Source organism: Photinus pyralis, unplaced genomic scaffold (assembly GCF_008802855.1).
Source record: "Photinus pyralis isolate 1611_PpyrPB1 unplaced genomic scaffold, Ppyr1.3 Ppyr1.4_LG3a, whole genome shotgun sequence".
In the NCBI taxonomy this organism is placed as follows: domain Eukaryota; kingdom Metazoa; phylum Arthropoda; class Insecta; order Coleoptera; family Lampyridae; genus Photinus; species Photinus pyralis.
This window is the reverse complement of record NW_022170509.1, coordinates 7,742,732-7,761,633: the sequence shown is the minus strand read 5'-3', so window position 1 is coordinate 7,761,633 and position 18,902 is coordinate 7,742,732. Positions and strand designations below refer to the sequence as shown.

Genomic DNA, 18,902 nt, shown 5'->3' with positions numbered 1-18,902 from the left:
GATCTCCTCGCACATTACATTCTCCTGATACCAGATTTCCGAGCTAACCTAACTAGCACGCTAACCTAACCTCACTTAAATTTTATTTTAACCTTCGATCTCCTCGCACATTATATTCTCCTGATACCAGATTTCTGAGCTAACCTAACTAGCACGCTAACCTAACCTCACTAAAATTTTATTTTAACCTTCGATCTCCTCGCACATTATATTCTCCTGATACCAGATTTCTGAGCTAACCATGGGCTGCATTTACTCTCAAGATTCACTCGGAACAGAATATGCGTTTATTTTGTTTGTACAGTTTTCAATATAAAAATTATTTACAGAAGTTGTACTTTATTTTCCTCCCCAATAACAAAACTGATAGGAAGATTACAGTACAATAAGCACCTGGTCCTTCGCACTTTGCCGAAAACACTTACAAATTTGGTAGGTATCAGGAAGATATAACGTGAAAGGAGGTCTTTCAGTCCCAAATACACCTGTTCTTTGTAGACAAACTTACGTAAAAGGTGTCTTGCTACTAGGAGAACAGAATTCACGAAGAGGTCTTTTTCTATCACTATGAGAGTTATTTCAAAGCTTAATTTCGATTTAAAAATTTGCCATTCTGTATCGGGATCATATGATGTGCGAGGAGGTGTTTCTTTTCCTAATACTACACCTGTTACTTGTCGACACAGTTACGTAAAAGGTGTCGGGCTACTAGGAGAACATAATATACGAAGAGGTCGTTTTCTATCTCTGTCAGAATTATTTCAATGCTTTAATTAGATTTAAAAATTTGCCAATTCTGTATCACGATCATATGAGTGCGAGGAGGTGTTTCTTTTCCTAATACTACACCTGTTACTTGTCGACAAACTTATCCAAATGTTACAAAAGTTACAGCCCTTTGAATTTTCTTTCGAAATTGGTTTCTAGTCTATAACTTTTGATTGAGAGGTCTGATCGAAAAAGTACGAATTGTTTTGGATTCTACGCACCAAAATTAATAAGAAAAAGTGTTTTCCCGAGAAATTTTGGTGCAGTCGATTTTTGGTGAAAAAGGAAGGTTTTTTTGCCTCGAAAAAAAAAATTGTCTCAGATCGTCCCGGGAAAAAATTTTTCTTATAGAACGTGGCCTGTAGAATCCATAATTTCAAACAGTTCCAAGACTGGGCTACTAGTTCAAAAGTTACAGCCCTTTGAATTTTCTTTCGAAATTGGTTTTTAGTCTATAACTTTTGATTGAGAAGTCTGATCGAAAAAGTACGAATTGTTTTGGATTCTACGCACCAAAATTAATAATAAAAAGTGATTTCCCGAGAAATTTTGGTGCTATACACTGCCTTTTTTTTTGCCTCGAAAAAAAATGATCTCAGATCGACCCGGAAATAAATTTTTCTTATAAAACGTGACCTGTAGAATCCATAATTTCAAACAGTTCCAAGATTGGGCTACTAGTTCAAAAGTTACAGCCCTTTGAATTTTCTTTCGAAATTTATTTTTAGTCTATAACTTTTGATTTAGAAGTCTGATCGAAAAAGTACGAATTGTTTTGGATTCTACGCACCAAAATTAATAAGAAAAAGTGTTTTCTCGAGAAATTTTGGTGCAGTCGATTTTTGGAAAAAAGTAAGGTTATACACTGCCTTTTTTTTGCCTCGAAAAAAAAATGATCTCAGATCGACCCGGAAATAAATTTTTCTTATAAAACGTGACCTGTAGAATTCATAATTTCAAACAGTTCCAAGATTGGGCTACTAGTTCAAAAGTTACAGCTCTTTGAATTTTCTTTCGAAATTGGTTTCGTCTATAACTTTTGATTGAGATGTCTGATCAAAAAAGTACGAATTGTTTTGGATTCTACGCACCAAAATTAATAAGAAGAAGTGTTTTCCCGAGAAATTTTGGATATACACTGCCGTTTTTTTTGCCCCGAAAAAGGAATTGTCTCAGATCGACCCGGGAAAAAATTTTCTTATAGAACGTGGTCTCGATTTTTGGTAAAAAAGGAACAAAACTAGTACAACATGTGGACATTCAATGTATGTATACTCAAAATCATGTGACCAGTGGACATCCATTGTACAATCTTATGCTATCTGGGACGGTGAGCATTTAAGTCCTACCCTATAATGATCAGGTGTTTATTGTTTTTTTCCCAATGTTCCATCAGTGCCGCCACGCCATCGAAATTGCTGGGAGATAGATTGACAGAATCTCCTGGGAGATATATTGAGCTTTACCCTGTATGTGCAGCTTAACTGTATAGTCGTGATATCACGGCCATACGGTTCTGGTAGCAGAAAAACTTCAATGTAGCTAGGAACGTTACATAAATGCACGTTCTAGGTTTTTGTTACAGTATATCAAAGAAAACGGTTCCTTTTTTACCCCCACGACCAGAAACCCTAGATTTATAACAACTCAGGGCCATGCCTTGCTCTACAGTACCTAAGGTAACAGCAGCCGCCCTAAGGCGTTGCAGGTTTATTTGTATAAAATGCTCTTTTATATATTATGTATATGCAGACAAGCTGTCTCTTGTTTATCTTGCGTTGTTAGAATCACATTCTGGGAGCGTCTCAATATTCGCAAACTCCTTCCAGTCTGAAACCGGCCCAGGTGAGTTGCTGACGTTGGAGCGCGCACTGACCACATCACAGGTTGCCTTGGCAGCCTGGGCGGTGATTATGCTTTCCTGCCGAATGCTTAAACATATGAATATTGCAAATTAAAAAAATCTTTCTGAAAATGTTCAGCAAAATATGGAACTCGTACAAAAATCCCAAAAAGTAACTCGAGTCCCACGCCGTCCCGATACTACAGCTGTTCACGGTAAGCGTTTTCTTTCGCGTTCGATCAAATACCGAACCTGACGATAATGAAAGCATGAGCAAAACTCAATCTAAAAGGCAAACTCCTTTCAGCGTTTTTACAACAGCGAACTTTCAGAATAAGGATAGGTGCAGTGCTCTCCAGCCTACAGACTACGAGACCAAAGACGCAGTTGCTAGTTCATTCCTAAATTAGCATAAATGACGTCTGCAAGGAAATAAAGAAACCAGCACAATACTCACTAATCGCCGACGACCTCGGCATGTAAAGTGATTATTAAGAAGTAGGCATAGGGATTTATCTGTATTGTTTTTCCCTATCTCTACTTTTAAAAGACAAAATTTCTTCTGATTTTTGCATCCATAATAACTTCTTAAAACAAATAAACATCAGGCTGTCATATTAAAATTAGTTTGAAAATTGTTGCTTTGGCTTAACACAAAATAATATAACAATATCGAAGCCAAGCCAAAGTAACAACATTAAAATGACAGCCAATTTTTTATTAGAAGTTATTTTGGTTGCAATTAGGCGCCTTTCAGCAGATTTTGTCATTTAAAGGTATAAGACATGGAAAAACAATACACTTAAATCCCTATGTCTATCTTCTTAGTAAATAGCACTATACACCAGAGGTAGTTCCATAGAGAAAATACACTATCATTTTAAACTACGATAAATAGACTTTAAAAATGGATGTGTACCTTCATTCGAAAATAGGATCTTTGGATTTTTTGTTTAAAAAGAAAAGGATAATCTTTCCAAACTTTTTGGATATGTTGTCCAAGAAATTTGGAGTTTTTTGTCTAAAAAACGTTGGAAATTTGGAAATCTTGTCGCATGACCGACAAGATATCGAATCCGTTCCAAATTATTGGATATTTTGTCGCTTTATTTGGACTTGACGCAAAAATTGTAAATCTTCACGAAAACATTCCAAAAAACATTTGGAAAATTAGCCCCTAAAAAGTTTGGATTTCTTCTCGGTCCCTGAAACGTATTAGGGTTTATTGTTGTTTAGTTCCAGGGATGACCAAAAATGAGGGAGAATGAAATAAAGTTGTGATATTTTGATGTGGTAAAAATACAATTTTAATACTTACCCAGTCTTTATACTCTTGTAAAGGTTTGGTATTGGAGAAGGGAATTGAAAATGATATAGTCCTACTAAATATTGTAATATTTTAATTAAAACTATGCAATTCGTTTAAGATATGGTGAAGTCTAGTAGGTATGAACATTACGTACAACCGACAACCAACATCAGATAAATAAATAATGCTGGGAAACTGCAGTTCTACACATGTTGCTTTCAATTAATACATTATAGTAATACTACACTTTTACCTATATTTCATAATAATTTTCTTACAATTAATTATTTGTTTTACTTGGAAGACTCAGTTTTAGTATAGTGTAGTTAGTATGCAAAATTATAATTTTGAATGCTAAGTGTATGTAAAATTAAAAAATCGTATCAAACACACTATACTAACGTCACATTTCTCATTCATAACTTAGTAGTAACAATACAGTACATACAAAAGCATATTACGGGTGCAGGAAAAACTGCGTTAAACCTGGCCCGATACAATATGGTAGGTACCTTATTCGTAACAAATTCTTTTCAACTGTTTAATACAGCGTTTAAGTAGATCACATTTGTACTCTAAAACAAGAAAGTACGTAATACTTCAAAAGACTAAGCTATTACAAGTAGAGTCTAAATCTTTTTAACATTAGATAGGTAATTTGATTTAATAAAAAATAAATCGCAATTTATTTATGCTTCTTATTGGAAGCATTTAGTACTCTAAAATGTAATTGATAATCGGTTTTTCGTTAAGTAAGAGAGGTAGTATAAGTAGTAACGTTCACACAAGCACTAAAGCTGTTGCAGTGTAACACGCATAACCTTAGCCTCCAGTGTCCCAAAGCTCACCAACAAATAGCATAAATTAAATTACGCGAATACAAAGGACAACTTCTAGATTTCAAGTGTTAAGTGTTAAATAATTGATTTGTTATTAAGTACCTATATCCTTAAATTAGTTAAGTAATCGGAATGAAATTAACGGTGTAAGACAGCGAGATGTCAATTTCATAAATATAACGTAAATGTTGTGATTAGTAATTTTTTACAACAGCAAAATACCTAACAATTAACTATCCTAAGTAACCTGTATGCCAATGTGTACAGTTTACACTATCAGTATTGTCATTAATTATGTATCAACAAATACAATTTAGCAAAAAGGTTAAATTTTCAGTTTATTAAAGTAAAAAATATATTGAGCTAACGATGCTTCTACAAAAATTAGTAAAAACAATCGAGTAAAAAAAATAAGTACTGCATAAACTATACAAGTTTATTGTCATTACTGATTTTAGTTTCTAAACTGCCAATGCTAGTACGTTTGGTACTATGCCTTTTCAAAAAGACGGATATGTATGTATTTCAAATTATATGTATATTGAAATCCAAAAATTTTTGAAAAGTCACAGCTTATATTTAGATATGTACAAATACACCCAAAAATTACATTTATTATATATAAATTATATAAAAAATTTAACTAGTATTTATATGACTTTTACAAACATTTTTTTAAGGTTTCAGCACATTTTAAAATTATTGCGTAATATGTATATTTTATATTTATTTATATATCCATACATAAAAAATGTATGGTACAAAACGATAAAAGTAAACTACGTTTGACAAACATTGTGAATTTTTCTTTTAAATTTAAACAAAATATATCTATAGATATGCACATCGAATTTTTCATAGATAATAAAATTAACGAAATATATTTTTCGATTAAGGCATTAAAATCTGCCTGCAGTTTACTTCTACTTTAAATACATACAAAATTGATATTATAGTACCTACATTTCAGTCACGATAGAAGATCGAACGTACAATGTAATAATCCTATTGAGATCAAGGAGAAGCTTACCGAAATTCGGGAGCCTACGCCACAGACGTCTATTTCACTTTCCTGTTGACAACATAGAAACTTAGTACATTTCTTTTAAGACTGTATAGAGATACAATGACCATATTTCAGCCCTAAGATTTTCACGAACGGACAGCTCGGTTTTGAAAAACGTTTTAAAATACTAGATAGGTTTAAGTTTATTATGCAAATATGATGCTAATTGCATGGCTGCACCCCCTTTCATAATTTTTGCTATTCGTCTTTCTTCTTTTCTCTCAGCATTAACCCGTCAGAAGAACACTATCGGAATCAATTGTGTAACCATCAATTTTTCAAATCAGAGAACAAGTCTGCGTCAAATTTCGTCACATTATCTTTCGCAATTTAAACTACCCAGGGGCGCCAACCACTAAGTATAAGTTATTGAGGAGCTCATTTAGGGTTCCCAGATCAGATCATCTGAATCACCTTTGAAATCTGTGCCTTGTATTGTGTGTCGGTGGGGATGAAGTGGTTGTATGTCTATGAGCTTGTGTTTTGTTATAAATTGAAAGTGATAAATAATAATTACCGTTATAAATGAATTTTAAGACTGTGATAAATTTATTGTTGTAAATAATAAATTAAACTACGTAATTAAATTTACGTTACAATATACATAACATAAAATGTACATTTATCATTTAACATAACTATATAGAGGGTAGTTCAGACCACCTGCCCACCCGTTTCATAAATCAGGGGCTTAAACATTTTCAACAATTAGCCCAGAGATCTTACCAACATTGTTTTAAATGAGAATCCACACGTTTTATTTGATCTCGATTTTATTCGAAAAAGTATACAGATTTTATTCGAAACATTTTTTCTAGTGGTGACAGATGGCGCTGTAATCACAGCAACTAATTTTAATTGTGCTAATGCTTATGTAAATGTTTATAAAAAATATTTTACGTAACTGCAATTTAAAAAAAAACGTAAAACATAAAATTCAATTAAATCTACTCACCTCATGGTAATATAATAAATAATATTGAAATTAAAAAAAAATTATAATGTAAAACATTTAATTGGCAAAGATACATAGTGCAATTATTTTCTGTAATTACAGCGCAACCTGATACCACGACAAAATAAATGTTTCGAGATAGGGAATGCTTTGAACGTAGTGAAAGACTTAAATGTAGCGGTAAGAATTTAGGGAACGAAAAGTGTAGGAAACTGGCCAAGTGTTTATAATTTTTTTCATAATTCAAACGTAACTACGGCAATATAATGTGCACCTAGGCATAGGTGTGTGATACATGAATATCAATAATAGTTCAAAGTAGTGATGTGTTCGAAGAAAGATCAATATTTCAATATCTGTTTTATGTGACGAGATACGAAAAATTTGTCAAATATAATTTTATATGTTTCGGTTTATTACTACACATAGAAAATTAAAGAGAGAAAGAAGAGTTCCAGTCAGGGCCCGGGTTATGTTTTTAGCGCCTTGGCTTATATTTTGACAAAAATTATCCACAAGCCCAAATCTAAATTGCAAATAATGAAAAAAAATATAATTTAGGTTTGGAATTTGATTTTTTTGTTTCTGCACATTCATATTCGGAACTTCGGAATTTTTTCGAGAATTTGACGCAAGTTCTGAACGCGGTCAAAGGAAATACATGCTTCATGATCATGAAAATTTCCATAAAATGAGAGATAATTGTACTAGAGAGGGTCTCAAGGTCTCAAAGCGATCCAGTTTGCAATTTTTCGTGGAGGGAGCTTTTTCCATCTATAAGTTGTTTTAACTTTTTTTGAATTGTATAGAGTAGGTACTGGTCGGTCGGAGTAACGTACCTAATCGCAATATCCTTAAAGGAACCAATCTGTGGAAATTAATTATTATAAGTGGATTTACAACTTATATTTCATTTAAATGACAATATTCCTTTGCACGAATTTTGTTTAGGTATAAGGTGTGTATACATATTTTGTGTAAAGCCAGGAATGTATTGTGCATAACAATGTAGATAAGAGAAACGTGGCCATGAGATAGGGGTTGTATTTTCTGTATTTATAGGAAACAAATTGATGTTTTAAATCAGGAATGTAAAAGAGAATTGGGTCGACTATAATTTGTCAATTATTTATTTTGGAATTCGTATTTATTTGTTTGCAGTCAAACCAGAGCGTCAAATTTTGATTTTCAGATTTAAAAAAGAGATAAAACTGCAAACTTCCGCAAGCTAAGGCCTATTTCAATTTTATTGCAGAGCTAGCCGTGGGAAAAATTAATTGCTATAGAAAAATTTTTACCAGTGCCGTAGAAGACCAATTTTGTTTAGTACGAACGAGGGTCTACAACCCTTGTAATGTAACTAATCGTTACAAGGTACACATAGTGAATTTAAACCTGATTGATTTGCAAATGACGGGGAGACATGACATTTTGTGTACCCTGTACATGTACATTGTCTAGATCGGATAATATTGAATTGATAACCTGCGATATACTGCTTTCGATTTTGTTCGACAATAACAATAACGACCAGTTTTGCCTTTTTTTATTTCAAACTGGTGCAACATACAACAAATAAAATAGTACCTACCTAAACCACTGCTAATGTGGAATAGGTATATCGTCAACTACTTACTTCTGGATGATAATTGATGCACTTGTGTGGGCGCTTGCGATAAAGTCCATCTTTCGCCTTATTGGAACAACCCATGCCTGCATCGTATACAATCTCTTGTGGCGCTATACTTAACTGTTTACTTCCACATGGACACAAAGTGTCCACTACTAACAATATTAAATTACTATGTGGTATTTTTTGTACACTAAATGGTCTGAAACACAAATTCTATATGTCGGGTAATGCAAAAGACATTCTTACCTTTCGCAACCCGTCACGTGACAGTTGGTTAATTTCCCCTTTAGTGGATTACTTTGTCCACTAGTGTTTAACCGATCCGGTTGAAGTATGTACAAGTCAACTTTGCGATCGCATCGACGTACACCAAATTGGCTCATGTCGATGCCTTCCATTGGATCACTTTCAATGGGAGGTACCACAAATGACGGGTTGTTTGAGTACGACGGAGGGACAGACATTGGATCTTGTTCACCGACCACATCTTCCCCTGTAGGATAATGTTCGAACGAGTTTTCGTAATCTACATCTGAATATAATGCATCTACAGTAAACAATTTCAAAAAACCTCGATTTAAATATCTATACAACCTTCATCATGTGCGTATGAAAAAGCCCTTCCTAAGACCGAGCTTGCAAACGATAGCCAAAAGAACGCAATTTTTGTTAAACAAGTCAAAACCTTCATTGTTGGGCCGAGAGGCTAAAACGATTTTAGATAGGAACTGAGAGTTGCGTACCTCTTTGTTACCGAAAGCGTTGTGCTCCTGCCGGTGTAATGGTTCCTGCTGTTGGTACATACACCTTGGTAGTCGTACACGGCAATTTTTTTGTAAATTCGATCTTGTACTAACGAATCCATAATCGTGCCGTCGATTTCTCCAAAAAACCTACCTGTATGTTCTGAGTCTTCAGAAATTATTATAAAACCATTATTGTCTAAAACGTAGCAGTCTAATTCATCACTTGCACAGGTTTTGTGGCAATTGGAGGTTCCGGTACACTGAAATGGTGAAAGGTATATTACAAAGACACGAACTCTTAAACGTACCGCTGAGGTAATGTTTACTAGGAAATGCGAAGCCAAAGTAGAGTGTTGGAATTGCAGTCCAACAACGGCAGCCGGAGCTCTATGGCCTTTATGTTCGACAAATACTGCGTGAGTCGCGGTAACCAATGGTTTACCGGTAGAGCCCACGTCATACGGCACGGAAAAAACGAAACTTTCAGGTTCTATAGCGTGTTGATCTACTGCCCTTTTGTACCAAGTTTCATCCATTCCCCTGACATTATTCTCACTGAAGTGTCTGCAAGCAATTGGTAAACAACAGTTACAGTTGCGAAACCATGCCAACGTACGGCTGGTTGGAATCGTGCGAGGGCATAAGGTCCGTCCAACGCAACATACCGCTTCTTGTCGCCACAAAGGAGAGCGTCAATCCAAACATTTCATAGCCTTGGCTGAAAACAGAACTAAGTTAATTACCACCCGTACGCGCACTTTTTTACACAATTGGGGGAGTTCCTTAAAATAGGATACGTAGGTAATTGTTGAGTGCCATGGTCCGCTTCCTCATTCTTGCGATATGTATCTCCGTGAGTGATGGTGCTAATGAGTGTGAAATTGGTGAATTTAGTTTTATAGCTTGTTGAGGCACAGATTCTTTACGTCTTGTGCGTAATTCAACTTGTTATTTGCTACGCTAGGTTTGAATACTTACTCCGTCCAGGTCTGCGTAAATTAATATTAAAGTAATTCGTTTAACAAATACCAAGTTCGATAGTGTAACACAATGAAGTTCCCCGTTCCTAATATTTTGGAAATGTGAGTAATGGATGACAGATGCCTTTCTTTGGAATTTTGATCTCATGCAATCCATTTACACGATTAACTTTAAAATCCGCGTCCCAAAATAAAGGCGCTATGTCGAAAGGTGTTACCCACAATTCCAGTCCACAAATGATGACAAAATTCTCAAAATAAAATACTTAAAAGGTAGGTGTCGAAATAATATGCTCATCATATTTACTTTACCTTTGCAATAGAACCAAAAGTGTTGCAATTGGGCTATTGTGCAGAGATACAATTAGTAAATTAAATAGTTTAATTAATAAAAATTATATCACAGAAAGTGCAGTTACATGCGTCACAACTTTCAACTAAAATTGAAAACTTACTGCTTGTCTTCGGAATGGGAAGGATGCGAACTACGCCTTTCCAATTCCTCAGTTACCATGGCGTCCAAAACTAAAGATTGTAATAATGTTTTGTCACCTGTTTAATGTATAAGGTCAGTCAGAGAAGCTTTTGGATCATACATACAAAAATAGGCATCTTTATCCTGTTTAGTGGATTGGTGATGGTGTGATCGTGGTCGCAACGACATCCACTTCCACCCCGGTCTTCGACTTCTTGATAAAAAATGCAATACCCTTTCTTCGGCAGTTCGGAATACTTGCTCACTTGCAGATCCCCCAGTGTACTCGCAATAAACCCTAAATTGAACAAATGAATTAAATGTTTTTAGGTATACTTTTAGATTTACCACTCAGGATGGACCTTCCAATTTGAGCCTTTAAAGTACTCCGTTACTAAAACATGCTGTGTTATTAAATCTGACACTTTACGTAATATTAACTTACCGTTCTTCTGACTGTGCTTAATCTCCTGTTCCGCCAACAGTTCGTACATACCGTACCCCTCTGGTATTGCTAATCCCAGTGAGAAAGGGGTACCTTCGATTGGATTATAAAAGTACTTGTTCCTTCGCGTTGCCACCCTTTTCTGCAATTAATTGCTTACAATTTATTTGCCACAGCGATTGTTAAAAACGTACCACATGGTCGTAGTGAACCTTAACGTTTAATTCCGTTTCGCCTTCTTTCTGATCGATCATGTCATGTCGTAACTAAGTGAAAAAAAAAAGATGATGGGTTGGCAAGGATAAGATGGTGCTTTCTTACGTCAAGAAGGGCGGAATTGTTCTCCCTCGGTCCACTTTCATTTTCCACTAGTTCAACTTCCGTTAAATCAACCGAACTATACGCCGGTTCTAAGCTTTCTTCGTATTGTTCATTATTGTACTGCAATTAAAGGAAGACATTAGGCGCTGCTCCACCGATTTTCCGATATTTGGACGATGTCTAATTTTTGTTTAGAGCCGCATTGTAATTTGTTTATTGAATTGTAAAGAAATAATGTTTTATAATATAAGGAATATCTTGAATTTATTTGCGTAATATTTGAAACGTTTATCTCATTCCTTTCTCCGGTCGTAGATACAAGTTGCGCTTATCGCAAAAAGTTAATTGATTTTGTGAACAGATGTTTGTCGCAGGTGCGCGTTTAGATAAGAGAATATTGTTTATTTTAACTAATGAAGTAGGAAGTGGAATCGAAGATGCAAAAAGACAAATGGTTAAATAGAAGAGGAAGTGTCTTAACAGGGCCGTGGGCTTTCACCACCGACGCCCAGTTTTGGCTGTTGGAGCCGTGCTTCCTGTTTCTCGGTTTTCGGATGGATTTACTAAAGACTGTCAGTTTTTGTAATTATAAAGTTTAGTGAAGTCTTGTATCACGTATTCGGAGAAAGGTTTAAGTTTTATGTAATAAAGAAGAGGAGTTTTTCGAATTCAATTTAGTGTTTGTTTTTTTTTGTACACATCTGTTTAATGGAAACCTAAGTGTAAGACTGGATAGTTGGATTATTGACATTAAAAGGCATTTAAGACTTTATTTACTCTGTTTCGATCAAGCGCTTGTAGCGTGGTATTTGTCGCTGGCACTGTCGCCACTTTTTGTACAGCAATTATCGAATAAATTTGAATCGAAACTGATCATCTGACTGAATCACAACGAATAACAGGATTTGGAATTTAATTACATTACAAGTACATAAAAGGAAGAAATAATAATATAATCGCAGATATTGTATCAAGAAAGGGGATAGGGGAGGCGGAAAGAAAAAGATTATGTTAAGTTAAATAGGGGAGAAGAAAAGTTAAAAAAGGAATGAAAATGATAAAAAACATACGGGATGAAATTAGAATCCAGATGGGTGCAGCGGAAGTCCAGGTGTCACCGACGGATTGTTGGGAAATTGTGTTGTCGGTTATGTGTGTGTTCGTTTAAGTTCTTGTTAAATTGATCAAAAATTTAAGGGGTGTAGACAATTTTTGATTTTGTGTTCAATTTAAGGGAGAAAAATGTGTTAATTTACGTAGTTTGGACAAAGCCTATTTTTTTTATAGCTGTATTGTAATTTGTTTATTTTGTTTGTAAAGAAATTAGGTTTATTAGATAAGGAACATATCGTAATAATCGGTACTGTCCAAATGTCATGGTACAGCATCGACACGACAACATCAGGCCAGAATAGAAAATGATTTATTTTTAGCGCATTTTTTAAGAATTAAAAAAAAATGCTATTGTTTGCGGTTTGTCCGTCCGTCCGTCCGTCCGTCATTGTATTCTAATTAAATGTCTCAACGAAAGGAACAGTTTTCTACAAACTACTGCCCTTCTTTTTGTTCTCTTATCAAAGTACGCGGTGGAGGGGGAAGGGGGGGGGTGAGTGGAACTAGTTTTATCCTTAATGGTACTCTAATAAAAGGTCTCAATGAAAGAAATTAATTTATACTAACCATAGTCTTCCTCCTCGATCCCTTGTCGTGATCGGTTATGATTATATATATCTTAAAAGTGAATTATTGTTAAAGGAAAGTACCTACAAAGGGCGATTGGGACGTTTGGAAGAAACATAACCATTGGGCATTTAAATAGAATTTGATACATAGCCACTAAGAATAAAACCAAATTTAACGCCAGTTTCAAAATTTTGTTTTGCGCATGCGCAGTGCCAACTTTCTTATTTATGGAGGGATTTAAATGAAATGTGATACATAGTCACTTGGAATAAAAGAAAATTTAACACCAGTTTCAAAATTTGGTTTTGCGCATGCGCAGTTCCATCTTTTTTAATTATGGAGGGATTTAAATGAAAATTGATACATAGCCACTGCCCACTTGGAATAAAAGTAAATGTAGCGCCATTTTTTAAATTTGGTTTTGCGCATGCGCAGTGCCAACTTTCTTATTTATGGAGGCATTCAAATGAAATTTGATACATAGCCACTTGGAATAAAAGCAAATATAGCGCCATTTTCTAAATTTAGTTTTGCGCATGCGCATTGCCAACTTTCTTATTTATGGAGGCATTTAAATAAAATTTGATACATAGCCACTTGGAATAAAAGCAAATGTAGCGTCATTTTCCAAATTTGGTTTTGTATAGGATGTGCAGTGTCAACTTTCTTATTTATGGAAGAAATTTCGTAGGGGTGTTTAAAAAAAATGCGCTTTACCTGCACAAGGGTTGTGCACAATTTGCATTTGTTTAATTATTTTATCAAATAGCGGACTAAACATTCAGTCCTAAAAGTAATGCGTATCATCTACTTACCAATGGGCGAAGGTTGGGATGGTACAATACGTGGCCGTTATTATTGACGATGAATGAATATCCGTTGACACCCAACTGAAATTCATATCTGGAGTTGCATTAGTTTTTCTAATGGGGAAATGCATATTTACCTTGTATGGCGGAACTAACTTTATAATTTGATCGATTGAAACATCAGTACCAACGACGCCTAAGAGATTGGCGACTCGAACCTGAAAAAACATTTTCAACTCAAACTTGAATTAGCGCCGGTAAACACAGGTTAAACGTTTGGCTTTTTTTTCTTAGAAAACCGGTAAACTGGATAACGGTCTAGTAATATGCGGGTAATTGCGCACGAGTTGCATGTTGCGTCTCATGAATGAACCCAAAACCTCAGATTCAACGACAGTAGGTTCAATTGTTAGGCATTCAAAACCTGATCCGTATTACCTAACCTCGGTGTGGTCCTCGCTGTAAGATCTCTGATAACACGTTTTGGTTACACATCAATGCAATCATTCAAAAACTCGGTGATATCACCATCATCTTTCTAAAATTGTGACGCAAATCACATGGTGACAAATGGGTGGTATTTTAGCATGGGAGATAAGTAGAAGTCTACCACTAAAGTTAAGCGTATTCATGCGGTAAACAACGCATGCATTTTTAACTTTATCCCATCTATACATTTCTTCTGTAAAACCGTTGTACTTAGTTAAGAGTTTCATTTACCTTAGTTCTTTCTTTTGCCGCTAGAGGTCATCCGAATGTACGTTTCTGTATTTTCTCTCTTTTGATATTCTTAAGTTTCAACGTGTGCGTAGCTTATTGTTGCTTGTTCTTTTAGAGAAGATTGTGCCTTTGTGATTGTGCCCTCATGGTGGTTACTTGTGAATTTTAATATGCCATAATTTTACTTTGATTAATTCTATAATCTTTTTAGAGAGGTTGTAAGGATTTGTTCTTTTTCTCTCTGTTTAAGCGTAATAAATGTAATTTAGTTTTAATGAGTTTTTTTGGAATTATCGTTGCTATTATACATCCTAAGAGGAAGTAAAAAGCTTTTAGACTTAAAAGAGACTATAAATGTTGGGAATTAATAATGTTTTTCAAAATTTTGTTGATGATCAGTGAAAAAGAAGCGATTGAATTTTGTCCTATTATTTATAACCCATTTTTCCCTAAGCTAGCCTGGTAAGTAACCGTACAAAAAGGTAGGTTCCCAAACGTACGACAATAAGACGTACAAAATTACACGACGAATTTTATACATCGAACCACACCACGAGCCTGAGCACTTTATCAACCCAGCACTCACTTTAGGGGTCTTATAGGAATACAGTGCAAATTACACTTATACGTTTGAAAACATGACTACGCAAAACAATTGTATTGTTGTTTGTAGATGAGTAAATACAGCAATAAGAAGTTTAGTCTATACGAGCCCAAATTGGGCATGGAACAGACTACATACGGTAGTTTTTGTGTTTGTCTAGAAAACGATAACTTGAAAATGGATGGAGATCAGTTAATAAACTAGTAAAATCTGTGAACCCACGCAGTTTTGTCGCTTACTGATGGAACGGTTCTAGTAAAACCCAGTGATCCAGTTTACCGAATAACCGATAAGCCGTTATCCGGCTTTTAGGTAAGTGCTTTTTCCAAAGTAAGCCTAAATGACTCAAAATACTTACTGAATGGTTTCTTCGATCAAAGACTGGAGCGGTAACCGTCGTCATTAGTTGACCTTTTTTCTCATTAGACAAACTGTCGGCCTAAAATAAGATAGTTAGGTTGCATTCATTTTGAATGAACATTACCCTGCCGCCCACATAAACGGGGGTCCATTGAATGGGGTGATCGTTCTGGTACATTACCATTGGCCTTGCCATAACTGCTATGTAATGCAAAATACTTCTCTCTACATCTTCTAAATTTGATATTCTTGTGTAATATCCTGCGTTACATAAAATGTATTGAAAGTAATAGTATGTAGCACATACCTTTGTTACTACATGCCATTGTCTGCATTTCAACAGAACTACTTGAATCGCCTATTAAATATGTAAATACCCTGACTGGTCGATGAGGCCAATTATAAGTTTTAAATATCTCCCGATACGTGGATGGGGCACCGTCACTTATCAACATAATAGCCTGATTACATTGGGAACCCATTCCGTGTTGATTATACTAAAATGAAGGATTAAATTGATCTTGCTCATTAGGTTTTTGCTATACCTTGTGAAGGATGTCAAATGCCGTCGTAAGTGCCGAAGTGAAATTAGCGATATTAACCGCCTTTAAAGTTGATAAAGAATCTTTTAAACGCCTTCTGTTTTCACTGCTTGCCTAAAAGTGGAATTTTTTATCCCAAAGTAATACTTCATCGAGGTGAAGGTGAACACAAAAAGGGATAAGTAGAAAACTTAACCTTCCTTTTATATTAATTTGAACCTTGGTCCTAATATTACATTGTAGAGTAAACGGCTTATAAGAGCTTAAGGTACTTGAAAGTTGAAGATGAGTTTGATTTTCTTGCTCCAGAGATACAGCTCTTGATGCAAGCAAATAAAACCTACTCAGCAGTAAAGTACAAACTACTTTGCCCTAAACACTGGAACGCTTACACAAAATTATCTTAATAGACGAAATTGTAAATGCGATGATCAAACCTTCGTTTTCACCCTATGATTGAATTACAAAATCGCTCTACATTCTCCCTACTTAAATTAGTTACCGAGGGGAATGTTCGCGGGCTAAAAATTGAACAGAAAGTATTTCGTGTTGTTTTTCACTACCTACTCTTCGTGAAATTTACTCTTCTCGATTTATCTGAAGTGTATTTGTTATCCTGTCAAAGGAATTCGTTGCATACGCGAAATTTAGAATCCAATTAGCGTTTATTGATTTCTATAAAATCTTTCGTATCCGGTCCAAAATTTTGTGTTTATCCGGATACACACAGATCAATAATCAGAAACAAACAAATAAAATTAATACCTGGAGTAGTACATCCTTATAACATGGAATGGTTTCCTCGGTGTAGTCAGAAAACTTGAACACGTTAACATAGTCATTATCCGAAAGGGTATCCAAAATTTTGTCAGCGGTCGCTCTAGCGAGTATTGCCCGTTTTCCTGTCATAGAGCCCGAGTTGTCAATAAGGATGACCATGTCTTTCGGTGAAGTAGCCGCGTTAACGTACCACGATGAACTACGGAAGTCATACAAATCTTTCGTATTCCTTGGTCTTTGCCAAACCGATGACATTTCTTCTGGAGGCCACGCGATCCCTAAAAAACAACGGTACTGACATTGACAAAATGGTTAGTTCAGATACCTGGATATCTTCTTAGAAATCCAGTTGAACTCCCAAAAAATTGCCAAGACAATGACGGATCTCCATCGTAGTTGCTAACAAACAGCGGATCTAGGTGTTCCGACCAATGAATAGCATTTAATACACTGGCTTCTAATACAATTTTAGTTAGTCAAACGAAATTCAATCAGTGGAATAAAATTACCGGTCTCGGATGTGTGAGGGGGGAATAATACAGAGCTCAAACTAACGTTAACCGGTAAATGATCAAAGTGAGGATTTGGAGTTAATAAAATTTCCCTCGTGCCTTCGGATGGTTTTCCATCGGGACCAAACACGTTTAGCCTTTTCGCATTATAATATTTAAATGGTTGGCCATTGTCACTTTGAGGTGTCAGAGCGGCTTGTTCTGCTGAATCCATTATACGCTAAAATACAACGATTTCGACAAGTGATAGTTTTACCATAAGGATCACTACGTACCAATACAGCACTCATTTTGAAATCCATCATGTTCTTTACTTCGTATGCCATTTCCCGAAGTAAAATCAGACCATCCTTTCTAACAACGTCGATGTCTACGTCATGGTATTTCTAAAACAAAGGGATATATATCTAAAATGTTATTTTTGCACTATGGTGTACAAATTTGAGCCTTGTGTCCAATTGGCCCAACTGAAAACTTTGTTTGTGAAAAAAACTAGTAACATGTCTTCAAAATCTCTTACTGTCATTGTCACATATAAATATAAGCGTGCTGAGGTCAGTTAGTGGTCCAGAAAAAGATATAGTTATTAGTTAAATCGCACGCTTCAAAAACAACGTTTTTGGAAACTTTTGGGTACCTCCTCCTATATTGCTGCTTATATCCTCTGCTCATTCACTACCAAAAATTTAAAATGTACAACCACTGATTCTAAGAGAGATTATTTTGTAGCAAAGACAGACATCGGTTCAAAAAGTGAATATTAGGATGTATTCCTACTCAGCGATTTTTATACTCCATAATTTAACTTGAGATAGAATCTAGTACCTAGTTTATTTTTGGCATTTTGAGTTATTTTATCCCAAAAAATTTCTGATGCCGTGCCGACAAAGCGAAAATTATTTTTTGAAATCTCAGTTGTTATAGTAAAAAAAGTTTCAAGAAGGGTACACAATATGACCTGTTTTTTCCCAAATTTAAAAAAATGTGTAATGACGTCTCCGGGGTTCTAAAGATTTTTTTTATTTCTCATAGCAAAAAAACTGTTAGGTATAACCCTGTTTATCCGCCTAAAGTCACATTTAGTTGTAGCTCTTTGCTCATTATCCAGCCAAAACTCGAATAACTATGTGGTGGAACGTATGGTAGCTGATACGCATCACAACACAATTATCAGCAAAACCAGCACGGGTGGCATTTTCCCCGACACAGTTCCAATCAATCATCCCCGCCGTCGATTAGGTTTACAAGGCAGCGCGCACGTGCTGGATTTCCTTCCGCTGCGAGCTGTCCTATAGGAGTGAGGAATTACAACGACAAAGCCGAGCTGAAATAGAGGTGCACACTGATCGCATGAAATAAACAAATACCTACACCACTGAATGGATTTACAAGATTTTAATGCAATTGTGCATACTGCTCCTCCCTTCCACCCTGTGTTAACATTAGTTCCATCGCATCCAAACAATGTCCAGGAGCTAATTTGCACATGGCTTTTTTGCAAGTAAGAGACAA

At 35.4% G+C, this 18,902-nt stretch overlaps 1 protein-coding gene across 2 annotated transcripts in view; it reads right to left on the bottom strand.

Annotated features, from left to right (window-relative positions):
• Positions 1-5,461: 5,461 nt before the first annotated feature.
• The window catches only part of LOC116166029 (voltage-dependent calcium channel subunit alpha-2/delta-3), a 32,557-nt gene continuing 19,116 nt past the window's right edge, over positions 5,462-18,902 (bottom strand). The window contains exons 3-26 of one of the 2 annotated variants that reach the window (XM_031480852.1): positions 17,666-17,776; positions 17,388-17,610; positions 17,204-17,332; positions 16,864-17,156; positions 16,102-16,212; positions 15,864-16,053; positions 15,681-15,817; positions 15,555-15,635; positions 14,010-14,090; positions 13,879-13,953; positions 11,381-11,500; positions 11,254-11,325; positions 11,060-11,201; positions 10,963-11,008; positions 10,740-10,912; positions 10,595-10,691; positions 10,452-10,484; positions 9,776-9,877; positions 9,468-9,723; positions 9,168-9,419; positions 9,008-9,119; positions 8,660-8,960; positions 8,417-8,612; positions 5,462-5,831 (exon numbers count right to left, since the gene is read on the bottom strand). In XM_031480852.1, coding sequence (XP_031336712.1) covers positions 5,730-5,831; positions 8,417-8,612; positions 8,660-8,960; positions 9,008-9,119; positions 9,168-9,419; positions 9,468-9,723; positions 9,776-9,877; positions 10,452-10,484; positions 10,595-10,691; positions 10,740-10,912; positions 10,963-11,008; positions 11,060-11,201; positions 11,254-11,325; positions 11,381-11,500; positions 13,879-13,953; positions 14,010-14,090; positions 15,555-15,635; positions 15,681-15,817; positions 15,864-16,053; positions 16,102-16,212; positions 16,864-17,156; positions 17,204-17,332; positions 17,388-17,610; positions 17,666-17,776 — 3,435 coding nt within the window. In that variant the 3' untranslated portion in view covers positions 5,462-5,729. Of the gene's footprint in view, positions 5,832-8,416; positions 8,613-8,659; positions 8,961-9,007; positions 9,120-9,167; positions 9,420-9,467; positions 9,724-9,775; positions 9,878-10,451; positions 10,485-10,594; positions 10,692-10,739; positions 10,913-10,962; positions 11,009-11,059; positions 11,202-11,253; positions 11,326-11,380; positions 11,501-13,878; positions 13,954-14,009; positions 14,091-15,554; positions 15,636-15,680; positions 15,818-15,863; positions 16,054-16,101; positions 16,213-16,863; positions 17,157-17,203; positions 17,336-17,387; positions 17,611-17,665; positions 17,777-18,902 lie in introns of both variants that reach the window. The other variant, XM_031480851.1, reaches the window with a different exon arrangement.